At 39.8% G+C, this 18212-nt stretch overlaps 2 protein-coding genes across 3 annotated transcripts in view; one reads left to right on the forward strand and one right to left on the reverse strand.

Annotated features, from left to right (window-relative positions):
- The window catches only part of LOC119721219, a 34501-nt gene extending 22845 nt beyond the window's left edge, over positions 1–11656 (reverse strand). Inside the window, exons 1-6 of one of the 2 annotated variants that reach the window (XM_038191178.1) lie at positions 11514–11656; positions 8143–8207; positions 6513–6629; positions 4682–4773; positions 2603–2771; positions 1084–1214 (exon numbers count right to left, since the gene is read on the reverse strand). In XM_038191178.1, the coding sequence (XP_038047106.1) occupies positions 1084–1214; positions 2603–2771; positions 4682–4773; positions 6513–6629; positions 8143–8207; positions 11514–11568 (629 nt within the window). In that variant the 5' untranslated portion in view covers positions 11569–11656. Of the gene's footprint in view, positions 1–1083; positions 1215–2602; positions 2772–4681; positions 4774–6512; positions 6630–8142; positions 8208–10185; positions 10256–11513 lie in introns of those variants that run through there. The other variant, XM_038191177.1, reaches the window with a different exon arrangement.
- Positions 11657–11892: 236 nt separating this feature from the next.
- LOC119721220 (charged multivesicular body protein 2a-like) lies at positions 11893–17601 on the forward strand. Its single transcript, XM_038191179.1, has 6 exons — positions 11893–12043; positions 12868–13074; positions 14427–14606; positions 15961–16091; positions 16699–16760; positions 17228–17601. The coding sequence occupies exons 2-6, from the start codon at positions 12907–12909 to the stop codon at positions 17350–17352; spliced, it is 666 nt and encodes a 221-aa protein (XP_038047107.1). The 5' UTR covers positions 11893–12043; positions 12868–12906; the 3' UTR covers positions 17353–17601.
- Positions 17602–18212: the final 611 nt, after the last annotated feature.

Raw genomic sequence — 18212 nt, forward strand, 5'->3', positions numbered from 1 at the left:
CGTAAGGCCTAAAATTCTTGCAGTGAAAGCACATTTTATATTTTTGGTATATGGGTCATTCCACCGGGTTGGGAAGCAGTGCATGTTACATCCATATATTTGGTTATATTATGAAAAGTATCAATGCATTCTAAACAATTGTTCAACATAATATTTGTCTGAGGGTGTTTCAATACTTGAGAAAGTTTGAAATCATTTGAAATTACTTTGACAAAAATATGAGCAAAAATGTATTAATTCGGACGTAACATTGACACCGTGTCAATGTTACATCCAAATATTATTTTTTTGCCATTTTTTACACGTATGTAAAATATTATCCAAACCGACATTGCATATTTACAACTGGACACCTGAGCACCAAGAAAAGCTTTGGTTTTGTTATAGTCAGGGTTCAAATATAGCAGAAACAATACCTCAAGTGTGGATGTAACGGTGTAAAAATCACCCAATGGAAGTGTGACATTTGGGTTTTACACCGTGTCAATGTTACATCCACACAACCAAGTTATCATTTCTGCTCTATTTGATACCCGACTACCATAACAAAAGCTTTTCTTATTGTGTTGCATGTACATAGTAAGAAGTACGCAAAGTGAATTTGAGTAATGTTTCGCAGAAATTTAAAAAAGGTAAAAATGTCATATTTGGATGTAACACTGACACGGTGTCAATGTTACATCCAAACTGACTTTTTTGTTCATATTTTTGCGAAATACATTGACATGATTTCAAACTTTCTGCAGTAGTGAAACACCCAACAACAAATATTATGTAGAGCAACTGCTAGCAAGGCATTCATGCTTTTCTTAATATGGTCATATGTCACACTTTGTTCCCCAACCCGTTGGAATGACCCATAACTCTAGTTTATGTACAACATGACATGGTTAATGTAGAGTCAGCTGAATTAATTAATGAGATACGCACAGTAACTGATCGACTGTTACTAATGTTACACATTCTGATTTTTTGAATTTCAGTTTGCACTGATAAGTCTGTGAAGTTTCTTGCAAGAATTTAAGGAAATAAATATATTGTGGTAGATCATATTTAATAAATTGGATATACATATATTCTCACCCAAGTTTGGATTTCTGCTTGAAGTTATCGATGAGGAAACGCCAGCGTCGGCCATGGCCACGACTGCTGGTCAGTTTGGCAAATAGTTTCTCCCAGTTCATGATGCGCTTCTCATGTTCGATACGTTTGGCCTGACAAAAACAAACAGAAAGAACTTTTGAATCACAAACATGTATACAACTGGTTGCAATTATCATTTCTCGATAAACCAACACTCCTGAAATTACCTTTTTTTGTTCAGGTACTTCTTATCTCTTCAAACTTTTGTATTGTGCTTGTTTTTGAAAAAGACTTCGGCATGAGAATGGACCAATCTAGTAAGCACCGCCCCATGATATTCTGACCAATCACAGCCGTGATTTATGTCCGACATGCGTGCACAAAAGTCCGACATGCATGCACGCGCGTATGATGCGCGCGGCAGGAAAATCCAGTGTGGCATTGGAGAGGAGCACGTGTTAATTTGCCCAGTAAACGCAGTGGGCGGGGCTTACTGGATCGGCCCATTACTGTGAATAATCGTTTAACCATAGTTTGACATGCTTCACTTGAACCCACGCTAGATAACAATATTGGACTAGTCTGGACAACTATTCGGGACCGGCCTACCAGGGTCAAACACCTCAAAGGCAACAGTACCAGCATACATCACCATGCACAGCACGGTGCCAGGCCTAAGAAAGTTTGTAATGATGCCTTGACCATCACTTGAATTGAGACAAATCACATATTGTTATGTTACAAATTAATCCCTAGTCAGCCGATGGTCCTCAATTACACTAGCCTTGGTCAAGGCATTTGTCATTATTCGTCCATACGTGCGGTAAATGATCAGCGGCATATCCTCGCATTAAAAATACAGCGCGAGCAGCGACCTCATGCGGCCACTATTCTATGCAAATAATATGGATCCAGACGATCGCCTTGGTCCAATCGTCCATGTGAGGTTTTAGGTGTGGTGCTCATTATGCTAATAGCCTAAGCTGACCTTAAAATTTGTTTTCTTATTGGTCGATCGTTGCGTGGAAACTTGCATAGTTAGTGAGCGGTACTGGCGACTAGACATGTACTGTACATAATACATGCACACACGTTGTGTCGATGTCTCACATTACACACAGCACCAATGCACAAAAAATGTGGTTTCTGACAAGTCCGCAAAGGGCAAACAGCTCCAAATGTTTTGATGACGTCGACATTTACTAGGGTGTGATTGGACACTCCACATATTAGCCCCGCCTACACTTATCTGTATTCGCATATGAGGTTGTGCGCTGGAAATCTAGCGCAAAATAAAAAAAAAACATAAGCTTTCGCGGACGATTGGACCAAGGCGTTCTATAGGATCCAAATGATTTGCATAAAATAGGGCCACGTGAATTCGCTTTTTATGCTGTATTTTTAATGCACTATGTAAAGCGTTTATGTAAATTGTTTACCACGTACGGACGAATAATGATGAACGTCTTCACCAAGGCTACAATTACACCTGTTAATAATTGATCTCCGCACACTCTACCTGTGCATCGGCCAGCTGTAATCTCCTGATGGCAATATTCAGCTGTTTGTGTTTGCTCTCATAGTCTGAGTGAAGCTTCTTCAGGGCTAGACTCTTCTCCTCCCAGGAGCCAGAGTATACGCGGACCAGCCGTACCAACTCGGATGTGGGTGTGTACAGATCGGTGGTGCTGGAATAAGCAGAACAAAAAAGAGACCCGCTTCTATTTAAACGATGTAAAAATGTAATAGTCTCACTTACAAAACTGTTCAACTATGTATCAACATTCAGTCGTCATTTGTCTTTGATTGATAGAATACTTACCTGAATCGGCCAGAATAATGCATATTAGGTCTTAAAGGTATAGTCCATCATTTGTAATTTGTGCATTTTGTTCGTTTGAAGCAACAAAAGTGCTCAAGATCTAACGAAGGGTGCTGAACAACTAACCTGATGAAGTTTCAGCTCAGCTTCAGCTGTATATTTCGAGAAAAACAACATTCTAGGATCTCGATTTCAAATCAAAAGTTGCTGAATCATGTTTTGAATTGGGCCTGAATTCAGCGTCCGAGACATGTTCTCACTGAGCCGATTGCAGCTTCATGTACGCGATGTCGCGCACTGATCCAACCAATTACAACAAATTGGCGCGCGTGTGCGTCGTGCCAATGCTAGTGCGCGCTTCGCCACATAACAAAACGAACTACTAATTTGAATTTCCTACGGTGCTTCTTAAGAAGCACCGTTGGAAAAGCCTTCTTTTGTTGATTTCTTCAAAATGACAGCTTGCCAGAAAAAATAATTTCACAGGGAGTTTAGTCCCCTTACTATCTTTCAACCAAGTATGTTTTTCAACAATAATTTTGCCAGTTACTTTTTGGATAGCTGCAAACGATGGACTCGGGCTTTAAGCACAAACATAAGCTAATCCAGATTTAGGCACCAGTCACAAATCAGCTAAGACCCTGTCACAAGTTAAAGGTAGAGTATATCATTTTTCTTTCGTGCAATTTTTTTGAAGCTACAAAAGTGCTCAAAATCTAAAGAAGGGTGCTTAACAACTATCCTGATGAAGTTTTAGCTCAGTGAATGCTGTATATTCCGAGAAAACAATATTCTAGGATCTCGATTTCAATTCAAAAATCAGCGTCTGGGACACGTTCTCATTCAGCCGATTGCAGCTACGCGATGTCACGCACTGAATCGATGAATGACAGCAACTGCGCATGCGTGTGTGTTGTGTCAACACTTGCTCGCACCCATTCACCGATGCACTGAATTACAAAAACCAACTACTAATGGAAATTTCCAAAAATGTGTCTTAAGACGCATCTTTGGAAATGATCTTTTATTGTTTTCTTCAAGATGACAGCTTGCCAGAAAGAATAATTTCACAGGGAGTTTAGTGTCACTACTGTCTTTAAACCAAGTATGCTTTTCAAAACTTTCGTCAGTTACTTTTTGGATAGCTGCAAATGATTTGCTCCACCTTTAACAATACACAGTTACACATCAGGCAGCATCTTAACTCTTTCAGTGCCAAAGTTGTACATGTACGAAGTATATTGTTAGTTCGAAATCACCAACCTCGTACATGTACATGTACGAGGTAATGTTCGTACTTAAAATCGCCAAACCTCGTACATATATACGAGGTAGAGTAAGCATGTTATCACAAGGGGGCGCTCTCGCTCTTTCTTAAAATATCATTTGCATTCTGTTACGACCTGTATTTATTTGTTTCATTCGAGTTCTTGCGAGCGGGCGCAGCACCGACACTCGTATTTTCTGCAAAAAGTGCGGAATTCCCCTGTGTGCAGGACAGTGTTTCAGGGTGTATCACTATGTATGTGACTACTATTGACTTTCCAATATACCAAGGATATACCAGAGAGCAACAACAACAAATTTAATGAGTAAAACTTATTTACTTTTTTTTTTACAGAATTTTGAAAAAATTAACAAAAACACTTGAAGTTGGGCACTTCATGGTTAAACTTTTCAAATTTCGCAGGCACTGAAAGATTTAATAACTGCTGTCCAAATACAGTTAAATCCAGGACAAGTGTTCACGGCACTGCTGAGCACTAGTAAACATACCTTCTGAAGAGTCTTCCAGCTATCATAGTGAGTCTAGCCATCAGGGATGGAGGCAAGGCATGCAGGAGCAACTCATCCTTCAGATTTAGGAACTACAAGGACAGAAATCCGCAAGCTGAAGTCAAATATGGGATTAAGCCACCATCACAAAGACACAACTGCATGACCGATAGTTTTCTTAGTTCTTGAATTTATTAACAATTGTGATGCGATCAAGCTACATGCATGACACGAGTCGTTTGTCGACTCCGGGCAATTTTTATTTTTTTTAACAGATTTGAAAAGAGCACAATCTCAGCATTACTTCAGTGAAAACTGCATGCTGATACCATCTTTAGTTCAAAAATTATGGAAGTCGGAACACCAAGAGATGTGATGCAGTGATGTGATGAAGTGATCTTATTTTGGCCTGTATCTCCAAATGAAAATTCCCGACAAACGACTCATTTTAGCTTGATCGCATCACAATTATTTAAAGAGAGGAAACTCCAAAAGAAATTAACTGTTAAAGGGCCTTGGAGTACAGTGGAACGCCGCTATAACGAACATTGCGGGATCCACAGAAATTGTTCGTAATAGCAATCATTCGGTACAGCGATTTTAAGCTCCGATACTCATTTTTCAATAAATAGCGCCCTTCAGAACTTCACCCTGCACGCCCTGGTACTTCTAGTTACTGAAAGATGACTTTGAACACGTGCCGAATATTGAATAAGGCCCCCCCAAAAAGTCTCCGGTTTCTCGTAGGGAGCTTGCCCCAAAAGTGGTTCGGCGACGGGGCTTTTTTTTTTTTTTTAACTGGTTTTTTTTGGGGGGGGCTTCAAATGTCAGCTGATGACTGCAAATGGTGCCCGACTAACTTAGTGCAAATATATGGGAGTCCAGAGAGGCCACATAAAGCTTATTCTCTATCATAACCCCATCTAAAAACACGTTAAAATTGTGCAGTAGCAGGATTCCAGTCAAACCAGTGAGTTTGGCGGTTTTGAGACATCATCTTTTATTGAAAAAAAAACTTTTTCATTTTGCCGACGCACATGGCTACGGCGACGCGCGCGCATACCAGAAACCGGAGACTTTTTTGGGGGGCCTAATGTAATTACACAGATTGTGAGCTTACTACCGGTACCTACAGCAATATGGATGGCTTTCCCCTTCTATTCCTTGGGGAAATAATAGTCACTTTTCGCTCTCCTGTTGACATTTTTATAACATTAATATTCGGTACATTTTGTACACAAAAATCAAGAGCCAAGGACGATGTTCGGTGTAGCCAAATGTTCAGTATAGCGGTGTTTGGTATAGCGATGTTCCACTGTACTGCCGTTATAGGTAAGCACTTATTAAGACCAAGCTAAGTATTTATGACGCACATCCGTGGCCCAATTTCATGGCGCTGCTTAACAGTTAGCAGAAAAGGTGTGTTTAGCATAGTAGAATAATTTGCTAACCCTTAGCAGTATTTCACGGCGTGGATGTGCTAACGGTCACGCGTGCATGGAGATTTCCATGTTACGTCACTAAGTTAAGCAAATTTTTCCTCTGATGTAAGCGTGCCTTTTGCTGTGCTTATGCTTACGGTCTCCATGAAATGGACGGAGGCTCTGTTAGCAGAAAATTGTGTGCTTAGCAGCGCCGTGACATTGGGCCCATGTCACAATAAGTGGTTCAAAATACTGGCCTCTGGAGATTCTTATCACAGAATGAGTACAAAATTTCAAAATGTTTAAAGATCACAAACTGTAGGTTTAGGAATCCAATTCAAAAAAGAAATCAATTCTTGCAAGGACTGTTTGATCACTGAATTGCCAAAAATGCTGCCAGTACAGACCTCGGCCAGTGCCGCCTGAACCAGAGCAATAGAGTTGAGAACTCCGTCACACAGCATCTCAAACTTGTTGGTCTCTGCTTGGGTGGCCGCCTTGGCTGCTGCAAGCTCATCTTCACTCTGTTCAATTGAAAAGAAAAACAAGAAGCATGGAATTAAAAGAAAACACATTAAAGGGAATGTTCAACATTTGCTTTTGCTGCAATTTTCAGAAATAAATGGATTTGGAGGATTAGAATGATATAGCAAATGTTGTTAAACTGACTTGTTTCACGTTTTGGGCTTGTAGATGCTGGAAAAACCAAGAAAACCAATCATGTTCTTGTAGTCTGGTTCCCTGACACCACTTAAGATGAAACGGAGAAATGTGTAGACTTTGGGGAATTGTAAGGACAGAATATCGGTCTGGCAGTCTTGTACCTCTTCATTTGTATGTAATCAATTGCAAAGAAAATGCGGAATAACTTAATATGAAAAGAAATAGGAGCGGTTATTGAAAATAAGCCAGTTTTCTCCAACACTGGTCGGCTGACCAGCGTTGGAAAAATACAATTTTTCTTGATGTTAGCACACCAGGAGCCACGATTTTACAGGATGCTTTAGATTGTCATTCCCTAACAATCCAGTAAGGTATTCTGTGATAATTTGATCATTTTTTTTTTTTTTTTATTTACAAATGTTGTATCTTCCCTTTAAAGGATAAAACAAATATGTTATTATTCAAAACTTAACAGCTTCATTTTAAACATCCAACTTGGCATCAAATGCGCAGGCTTACATGTACCTACCTACAGCCATTGGTTCTAGATTTAGTGGGGTTGGCTTGGGAAGCTCATACTCACACAACTTGAAAATCTCACAAGACATCTTGGTCTTTGATTTCACTTGCAGTTTTCACCTAATGACCACCACAAATTTCAGAAAGTCTCATCTACGTACACCTTCCCATCTCATGTGAGCAAAACATTGTGGGACCGAATATTGGATGAACAATCCCACCTGATGCTGTAAGCTTGCTGTCTATTGGTCGATTAGGATTGCGTTACTCAATTCATTGTAAATGCAGGTTGGCATAATAATAGGCGGGAGTCAGGTTGGCGTAGCGGTACTTTCCTCACCTTTCACCGCTGTGACCCGGGTTCGAATCCCACTTGGGCCAATAAATGGATTGGGTTTTAGTCCCTATTCCATGGGTTTTCCCCCGAATATTCTTCTGGAATTTCCTTCCACCTCTAAAACTGTAATTTCTTCTGATTGTCTTCTCTGCAGGTTTCTTCAGGCTTGCGAGCTACAGTGCCTAGGGCGCTTTGAAGGAATCCTTGGTTCCAGTACCAGAAATTAATAATAAAAATAATTTTGAAAAATGACATAAATTTGGCTTAGGTCAAGTAAAAAAAAAATACTTTCTTGTCCTGGCTTTGTTATGGCGGTTGGATTTCTTTTGCTGATACTTTTGTGTCCAAAGCAGCCATCACCCTTTCTACCAGATTTTGAAATTAAATACATGCACATTGCTTCAGTCAATTTTGCTGGAAACAAATAAAAAGACAAAATAAATCTATGATTTAAAAAAAAGGAGGCAGGCGGGATGAGTAACTGGTTTATTTTTTACTTTACTGGGCTTTATACTCACTTCACTATCAGAGTCCCCATCTTCCTCACCCAATGGATCAAGGGTCATGACCTTCTTCCCAGACCCTGCAATAAAAATAACGTAGTGGCTATTATTACGACAGCCGTAACCTAATTTTCAATTATGACATTGCCAAAAAAACGTTGCAAATACATAGGCCAATCACGTGTATAACTGTAGGGACTAGGAATTTGTTGTTCTCTCATTTTTTAAAAATCTATAGGGTATTTTTTTTGTACTTTTTTTTTTAATCAATTGCTAGCCTACTTTTATTTTTAATTGAAGTAGATTTCATTTAAAAATCCCATCAATCCAAATGATAGAGGACATCATATTGCTTCAAAATGAATGGTAGTGTGCCATGGGTTTGTAATAGTCGCACTAAAAAGCATCAACACAGCGTCAACACAGCATCAACACATTACAGAAGCGTCAACACACCGTCAACACATCCAAAACACATTCTGAATTAACAAAAATGGTATATAATTGTAAAGCATAGAATAAAAGAGAATTTCCATTTGTTTGAGTTTCCATTTCGTTGTTAAAAATATAGTATTTTCACGCGAAAAAATGACCTTTCACTCGCACAGCCGTTGTCCGCCATCTTGACTTTGCACAAAGCTTGGACTACACCATTTCAAGTAGGGGTATGTAGGTAATGACATTATCTTGTCATAAACAACAGAGGGATACCAGATCTGTGAGGACTGAGGATCGGAGTGGTGGATCATTATTTTGTGATTTGTGTTTATGTTTCATTTACTTTATTGAAATGGACATCTTTTGGTATTGGCTGGCTGCGCCCTCTCTGTTGGTTTATTGTACAACGCTATCACCCTTTAGCATAATGGTATGGTCCGCACTGCCACTGAGGCATCATGGCAGCCGATTTCGGAGCGGCACGGAGAGCCAATTTTCTTGAACTGAAAATCGCAATTTTCAGACGTTTAACCTATCAATTTTAAGCCAAAATCTTGTTTCTGTCCATACTGTATGGGTTACATACTGCTTTTGTCACTTTTAATGCATTTTGGATGTGTTGACGCTGTGTTGACGCTTTGGAGTGTGTTGACGATGTGTTGACGCTTTTTAGTATGACCGAGTAACTTGGACCCAACTTATCGCCTTTTTAACATTCCGAGATGGTCTGGCGATAGTAGGGTCCAAGCTAGCTCTACTGAGTGGAGCGTTGAATTACGGGTACCCCTCCATACAAACGCTCCACTGATTTGCCATACTTTGGTAGCACTTACACGGTCGTCATGACGGTATGCATTTTGTGCATGCCCTCGCGAGGACAAGGCCCAAAAAAACTGATAAAGAAAATACAAATGAGAAAGACAGTAACCCTGGATAGATCCACACATTCATGACATTCCATATGACCCCTCAAATTGTTTCAAACAACCGGTAATTTTGAAAAAAGAACAAAATAGTCTGAACTTACCGCTCACAATTAAATGTGTCTGCCGAGTTGCACAGTCTATTTCACTGACATGACTGATGCATAATTCATTGCGCGCGTGTGTGACGTCACTATTGAAGAAAAACAAGTTGCGCTTACTCAATAGCTGTTTCATGTAGTCATATGTGCCCCGCGCCGTCTGACTGTGGGTTTTTGGTGCGGGGCACATATCAGTACATGAAACAGTCATTGATTAAGCGCGACTTGTTTTTCTTCAATAGTGACGTCACACACGCTCGCAATGAATTATGCATCAGTCATGTCAGTGAAATAGACTGTGCAACTCGGCAGACACATTTAATTGTGAGCGGTAAGTTCAGACTATTTTTTTTCAAAATTACCGGTTGTTTGAAACAATTTGAGGGGTCTTATGGAATGTCATGAATGTGTGAATCACAAAGAATGCTTCGTTTCAAAACGAATGTGAAGGCTAATCCAATGACAATGTATTGGGGAAAAAAAGAAATTGTCTGAAAACTGGGCAATCTATAAAAGCACGAATACATTTCTTTTGCACTGATAAACTCAAGGTTATATCATTATCAAATTCTAAAAAGTCTCGAGTCCATAAATACCTGAACCATCTGATCCGTTATTCCTAAATGAACCTGCACGGGGTGAATCTCCCATGTTGAAAAACAAAACTAGAGATCAGAAAAGACTTTGTTTTTATATCTTATTTATTTTATTTATTGGCTTATAATGTTTACTTATATTTATTGAGTTAATAATGTTATGTTTGAAAGTGTTTATGTTTTAATGCCATACTTTCCAATTTTATTTTTCTATGAAGATCTGTTCTTAATTTGTATACTCGTTACGTTGAAGTTTGGATTAAAAACAAAATAAATTGCTGTTAAATTTAGCAAGATGGTGTGAACGATGTCAATTAATATGTTTTAATGAAAATAAATAATTGGCTAAACTTTTAAAGCGCAATTTGTTTTAATGGAAACAAATAAAAATAATAAATAATTAATTACACTTTTAAAGCGCATTTCAAAATAGCATTTCAATGCGCTTTACAACGACAAAAATGTTATACTGCTGCAATACAGATATGAGATAATTTACCTTACAATTACAATGAAAATTTATACTAAACAGCATCACTGTAATAACAGATGTGACGGTATGCATTTTGTGCATGCCCTCGCGAGGACAAGGCCCAAAAAAACTGATAAAGAAAATACAAATGAGAAAGACAGTAACCCTGGATAGATCCACACATTCATGACATTCAATATGACCCCTCAAATTGTTTCAAACAACCGGTAATTTTGAAAAAAGAACAAAATAGTCTGAACTTACCGCTCACAATTAAATGTGTCTGCCGAGTTGCACAGTCTATTTCACTGACATGACTGATGCATAATTCATTGCGCGCGTGTGTGACGTCACTATTGAAGAAAAACAAGTTGCGCTTACTCAATAGCTGTTTCATGTAGTCATATGTGCCCCGCGCCGTCTGACTGTGGGTTTTTGGTGCGGGGCACATATCAGTACATGAAACAGTCATTGATTAAGCGCGACTTGTTTTTCTTCAATAGTGACGTCACACACGCTCGCAATGAATTATGCATCAGTCATGTCAGTGAAATAGACTGTGCAACTCGGCAGACACATTTAATTGTGAGCGGTAAGTTCAGACTATTTTTTTCAAAATTACCGGTTGTTTGAAACAATTTGAGGGGTCTTATGGAATGTCATGAATGTGTGAATCACAAAGAATGCTTCGTTTCAAAACGAATGTGAAGGCTAATCCAATGACAATGTATTGGGGAAAAAAAGAAATTGTCCGAAAACTGGGCAATCTATAAAAGCACGAATACATTTCTTTTGCACTGATAAACTCAAGGTTATATCATTATCAAATTCTAAAAAGTCTCGAGTCCATAAATACCTGAACCATCTGATCCGTTATTCCTAAATGAACCTGCACGGGGTGAATCTCCCATGTTGAAAAACAAAACTTTACAGACGAACTTTCGTCAACTTTCGGCGTAACGTTGCTATGCTACCCACGTTGAGGGCGCCATTCGAAATCAACAGCCGTCGGATCAGGAAGATCAGGTACTTGTACCTTCTTTACCAGCATGTAGATGGTGTTTTATTTTTAAAATTGAAATTCTTGAACAATACGTAATTCTTTAAAAACCTTTCCATATTTTTGGAACATTCAGGGTGTTTCATAAGACATTCCGATTTCATTTCTTGTTTTCCAGCAAGAATAATAGTAAACTTATTTCATGAACTACACGACATTTACAATATGCAAAGTCTGTCGATGATGTCATACCTCAAAACAGAGAAGTAAATCCTCCCGTGATTGTGACTCTGTTTTGTGACTGAGACTTCGTCACTATTTCTTTGGTGAAATTCGCCACTCTTTAAAAATCTGAAGACCAACACTGAAATCAGTAAATTACTGTGGTGAGTTTGGTTTAATTAGAGTATGCCTAGGGGAAAATATTTTTGGAAAAAATGTAAGATCCAGACGGACGCCAGTAATTGTGTACAAAGGCTATGGCATGTATGGAGAGTTGAGTGCACTACTCACTAGAGTAAGACAAGGAACACTAACTGGGGCGTTAAGAAATAGAACTCCTTTTTTAACAAATTTTTTATTTTTATTTTTATTTTGGGATGTGGTCTGTCGTACAAGCACCCCACAACGCATAAATCCTCATTAAGGTACGGAAAGTGTCAAATAAATGTCATTTTTCCAGACCATTCCCCTCAAAAGTTGCCGAAAATAACGCAAAATACTTGACAAAATACCTTTCAAAGCTCGTACTGGCTTCTCCACATGTCAAAGATGAAGTAATCGGGCTTCAGTGACATTCACGATTATTTTGGGGGTTGAAAATCCGTGAAATTCGACCAGTTTAACAGTAACACAGACATCAGTTTTGCCACCAGCTAGAGTCTAATAGTTATGCCACCTGAGCTATAAAACTTGTAGAGATCGATGATTAAGATTGCGGTACTAAGATTTACTTACCAATTGTAATACAATTCGAACAAATGATAAAAATTTACCGTTTATCAGAAAGGTCGCGAAACTGTGCATAGACGCAATTGGCATCCGTGCGGTATTCGTGACGGAGCCCTCGCTGATAATCGTAAAATTTCACTTTTCATCCAGATTGTAACTAATCTTGGTTGATGAGCATGGAAAGAGTAGATTTACATACATGCCAAATATACATTCATGTGTAACTTTTGTTATCCTATTTTTCCATTTTGTTTTTCAGGTTTTTTCAGCACAAACATCTCTATCATCAACCGTGACAATGTCGTTCCTCTTCGGAAGAAAAAAGACACCAGCAGAAATGCTGAAGCAGAACCAGCGGGCCTTGAATCGAGCCATGAGGGAGCTGGATCGGGAACGGTCGAGGTTAGAAGGCCAGGAGAAAAAGGTCATCGCTGATATCAAGAAGATGGCCAAGCAAGGGCAGATGGTGAGTAGACTCAAAAGTAAAGATTGGGTACCAGACTTGTGCATATGTTTGGAAATTTTTCCAAAAGAAAACACAAAGAGAAACAGGGGTTTATTTGAAAATTTCTGATAAAAAGCAGTATCCCCTCTGAGTGATCCCCATTTGTTATTTGCCAGGTTTGCAGCATTGAAAATGTGCCAGCATTGTGACGTTGGGTGTGATCCCTGGCTACATGGTATATACAGGTTTATGGTTTCTGACTAGCGCCCCTTGAATAATGACAGTGACAAAATCGGGAACTGTCAATATAGGCCTCGATAGCAGGAATGGCAATACAGAGGTTGCTGGTTCAGACCCCTCTCCAGTCAATATCTTTGTTCAACTTTCAACTTGTTGTAATGCACCTGGTTAGTTTCCCATTTTGGTCTATTTGCAATACTTTTCGAGATTGTTTTTGGAGAAACTGAACCCTTCTTTTTTGGTCATGTGTAATTCAAACAGTTTTGACTTGTAAAAAATACTTTGGTATTAAGAATCAGTCTTAATTTGACCCATGAATTAAGTCAAGTTTGGACTACATGTGTGTTCATTGTTTTAATACAGACAGCATTCACCCTGCCCTGACTGTGACTAGATCCTACAACAAAAAGTATCTGATGAAATTTGTTGATCAAAGCAGTGAACAAAAGATCCGTTGTCTGTGGTTCAGTCCATCACAAGCCCCATCACAAGTCCCATCGCATGTCCTCACAAGTCTCTCATAGGTTCCACCACAAGTCCTCACAAGTCAACCACAAGTCCATCACAAGTCAATCACAAGTCCTCACATGGCTATCACAAGTCCTCACAAGTCCATCACAAGCCCTCACATGACTATCACAAGTCCTCACATGACTATCACAAGTCCTCACAAGTCCCTCACAAGTCCAATCAGAAGTCCAATCACAAGTCCTTCACAAGCCCTCACATGACTATCTTAAGTCCTCACAAGTCCCTCAGAAGTCCAATCACAAGTCCTTCACAAGCCCTCACATGACTATCATAAGTCCTCACAAGTCCCTCAGAAGTCCAATCACAAGTCCTCACAAGTCCATCACAAGCCCTCACATGACTATCATAAGTCCTCACAAGTCCCTCAGAAGTCCAATCACAAGTCCAATCACAAGTCCTCACAAGTCCATCACAGGCCCTCACATGACTATCATAAGTCCTCACAAGTCCCTCAGAAGTCCAATCACAAGTCCTTCACAAGCCCTCACATGACTATCACAAGTCCTCACATGACTATCACAAGTCCTCACAAGTCCCTCACAAGTTCAATCACAAGTCCCTCACAAAATTAACTCTACTGTTTGTCTTCTTTTTTCTCCCAGGATGCAGTGAAGGTGATGGCTAAGGATTTGGTCAGAACGAGGCGGTACGTCAAGAAGTTCATCATGATGCGTGCCAACATCCAGGCTGTCTCCTTGAAGATCCAAACACTGAAATCCAACCAGACCATGACGGACGCAATGAAGGGAGTGACAAAGGCTATGCAGACCATGAACAGACAGGTGGGTAGACTATACCCTTATGACTATTCGTCTTGCTCCCCGGTTCACTCTATTTTAAGAAACCAAGGTATTTTATTTTAGAAAGTCGTTTAGGGGTTGGCATATAATTAAATTTTGTAATAAGTTATTTTTAGTAAAACTACCCAAGTGTCAGAAATCTTTTCAAATGTGTTTTCTACAGCGTATTTTTTTATCGAGAATACATTGCAATGATGCCCAGACGATATAAACTATACACATTATTACACGCTATTCATAAGGTAAACAGCCCTAAGACCGATCTTAAGTTAAGACAAGGTCAGCCGCGTTGCTAAGGAAGTTAGGACGTGTTGCACGCATCTTAAGTTTGGTGAAATCAATCCTAGGACGAGTCGCGAGATAAGATGAGACGGCTTCCCCAAGATGCGTCTTAGCGTTTCGTGAAATCGGCCCCTGGACACATTGATGGGTTTTGTAAAGAAATAGACCATCCGCTTGGTCCTGCCCAACACACACATGGGAAACCAACACATTCTCCTCTTCAGTGCCGGTGTCACGGTCTCACTTCTCCGGCGTGCTAGCTTCTCCGAGAGGGAAATTTCGCTTCAACACGCATGCGCAAAATTGCGCAGTCGCCAACTTTATTTTTGTGCTGAGTTCTTCGTGGTGCACGTAAGATCTTAAGATATTTGTATGTACACGTACGTTACTTTGTACCAGTCCAATCCAGAATTTTCGTGGCGTGCGCGCAACTCCCAATAACCAAAAAGACTTGATGCACATTTACTTTAAAACGTGGTTGCAAAAATAAAGACAAATGGGACGTGATGGACCACGAACGAGCAGAGAACACAGACCAAAGAGTTCGTTCTTAATTATTCCTCCATGAACATACACACACACATGACGCTGGGAACACAAATTAGAATGCTTGCAAGACCATGGAATGACCATACTGCTCAATAGCTGACCCACAGGAAGTGTTACATAACACATTCTTGGGTGTTCCTCACTGTGTTATTTATGTACTTGCATTGAGCACAGCCCAAGGGAAAGTAAGCACAGTGGACACATGAGCATGCATCGTGCTCATGCAGCGTGCATTGTAACGTGCTCAAATATCCGCCAAATCCACCCTGAGAAGCTAGCACGCTGGAGAAGTGAAACCGTGACACCGGTCGCGTGCGTCATGCACACACACACATATGTTGGACTTTTGTGCACGCATGTCGGACATAAATCACGGCTGTGTTTGGTAAGAGCACCATGGGGCTGGACTAAATGGATCCGTGTGTTCACTGAAGTGTCCTCAGATGACCATCTCAGCTCTTTCAAATAAACCAGTATCTTGCTCTTTTTTTTTTTTTGGTTGCAGTTGAAACTACCGCAGATTCAGAAGATCATGATGGAATTTGAGAAGCAGTCGGAGATTCTGGACATGAAAGAGGAGATGATGAACGATGCGGTGGATGATGCGCTGGGTGACGAGGACGATGAAGAGGAAAGGTAAGATGAAACGTTCTCAAGAAAGGGGGGATTTCAAAATGGTGATATTAGATAAAGTTCGCTCGTCCCCCAAACCCTATCCAAGGGGGCTGGGGATCCTAGATTTTTATACCATAAAATACCCGCTCTCCCATTACAATAGAACAAATGCCCTTGTACTTAACATTTGACTAAACAATCCCTTTGACTCCCACATTGTGTAAAATTCTACAGAACCGAAAGCTCCCAATCGCTTCAACAAACGCCCACTGTACTGAACAATCCTTTGTGAACCCCATTTGTGATTTACTCTTTCTGTATATTCAGGCAGGCATGCAACTGGGAATTTAGAAAAAACAAGGAAATTCCACATCACACAAGACTTAGTACAATGGGTTTTTTTTCTTCAATTTGCAATGGCATTCATGAGAGGTAAAAAACGAGGAAATCAGCGGATCCATGAAAAGTTGCATGTCTGCATAGTGCACCACTTACTAAATTTGAATATATTTTTTGTGAGCCTACGATCTATACATAAACTGTGCTTACCATTGAAAAACCATCAAATACCACCAAATTATTTGATGTAGATTTTACCCTTTTGTTTGCTTTTGTTGTTTCTTTCCAGTGATGCCATCGTGTCTCAAGTCCTTGATGAACTCGGTCTTGTACTCACTGACGAACTCACAGGTAAGGGGGTCTTGAACAGTCATATCAGTCTCGGGACAATTATGAAAGTCTTATTCAAGTGTTGAAGTGGCATAGTACATTCACCAAAGCACAAGACCGATCCACTGAGGCCCACTTCAGACATTTAAGGGAATATACATTTGCTTTTGCTGTAACTTTCACAAATTGATTGATTGCAAAGAAAATGCAAACTAACTAAATATGACAAATTGGGAGCAGTATTTGAAAAAAGCCAGTTTTCCCAGGGACCAGCGTTGGAAATTGATACAAAAATACCACTTTTCTTGAAAATGACAACACACCAGTGGCCCAGATTTTACAGGATGCTTTAGATCGTCATTCACTAACAGTCCAGTAAGATTTTTCGTGATAATTTGGTAGTTTTGGTTTTCGATGTTTGCAAATGTTGTAATATTCCCTCTAATGGTACAGTTTTAAAACCAACCTTTGTTTTTCTATGCCTGCAGCAATTCCGGGAACGGGAGGCCCAATGGCGCAGAAGAACCAGCCAGCCGCAAAGCAAGCCGTAGCTGCTGAGGGAGAAGCCGATGATGACTTACAGGCCAGATTAGATAACCTGAGAAGAGAGTGAGCCTTAATCCCTCACTCCTTAATCCCTTGCCTTAATCCGCTCTCCAATAATCCCCTATCCCAAATCCCCTCCCTGGTTTCTACATAATGTGATTTTAAGAGCAGAGTAAAATGGATTGGATAGCAAGGTTGTCATGATATTGACATTCTTATGTCTCTGCTTTTGAATTCACATTAACCCTAACTCCATAGCATAATTTACTAGGAGCCATACCCATCCTGGCAAATTCAAACACTATAATATAGTGTTTGAATTTGCCAGGATGGGTATGGTTCCTAGTAAATTATGGGAAACTGTGCATACATAGGATTATTTCTGACTTTGTTTCTGGAGGTGTGCCAACCCAGTGGAAAAGACTGTCAGTTTAGGGGTACTGTACCCATCCAGACAGATTCCAACAATACATGCTGTTGGGGTTTGATGGGTTGAGTTCTGTTAGGGTTAACCCCAACTCCCCAGCCTAATTTACTAGGAACCATACCCATTCTGGCAAATCCCAACACCCACATGGGAAATTGTACACACACACACACACTGTTGGACTTAGTTTCTGGAGGTATATGCTAACCCCAGTGTAAAAGACCATCAGTTTAGGGGTACTGTACCTATACCAACAGATTTAAACAAAACCTGCTCCCAAATTTGTTAAGCAAATGTAATTTACAAGCCAAAAAAAAAAAAAATTATGTACATGCAGTTGACATTTGTTGTCGGCAAATTTGACCTAAACTTTGCTATTAACTCTTTCAGTGCCAAACTCGTACATGTACGAGGTATATTTGTTAGTACAAAAGCGCCAACCTCGTACATGTACGAGGTAATGTTCGTAAATGTTCGTACTTAAAATTGCCAAACCTCGT

Source organism: Patiria miniata, unplaced genomic scaffold, assembly GCF_015706575.1.
Source record: "Patiria miniata isolate m_02_andy unplaced genomic scaffold, ASM1570657v1 HiC_scaffold_13, whole genome shotgun sequence".
In the NCBI taxonomy this organism is placed as follows: Eukaryota; Metazoa; Echinodermata; class Asteroidea; order Valvatida; family Asterinidae; genus Patiria; species Patiria miniata.

What these genes read in the sequence shown, in the direction of transcription:
- LOC119721220 (XM_038191179.1), top strand. Translation starts at nt 12,907, where the DNA reads ATGTCGTTCCTCTTCGGAAGAAAAAAGACACCAGCAGAAATGCTGAAG. An exon ending in TGGCCAAGCAAGGGCAGATG is followed by an intron (nt 13,075 to 14,426) that starts GTGAGTAGACTC and finishes TTTTTCTCCCAG; the next exon opens with GATGCAGTGAAGGTGATGGC. An exon ending in ACTCACTGACGAACTCACAG is followed by an intron (nt 16,761 to 17,227) that starts GTAAGGGGGTCT and finishes CTATGCCTGCAG; the next exon opens with CAATTCCGGGAACGGGAGGC.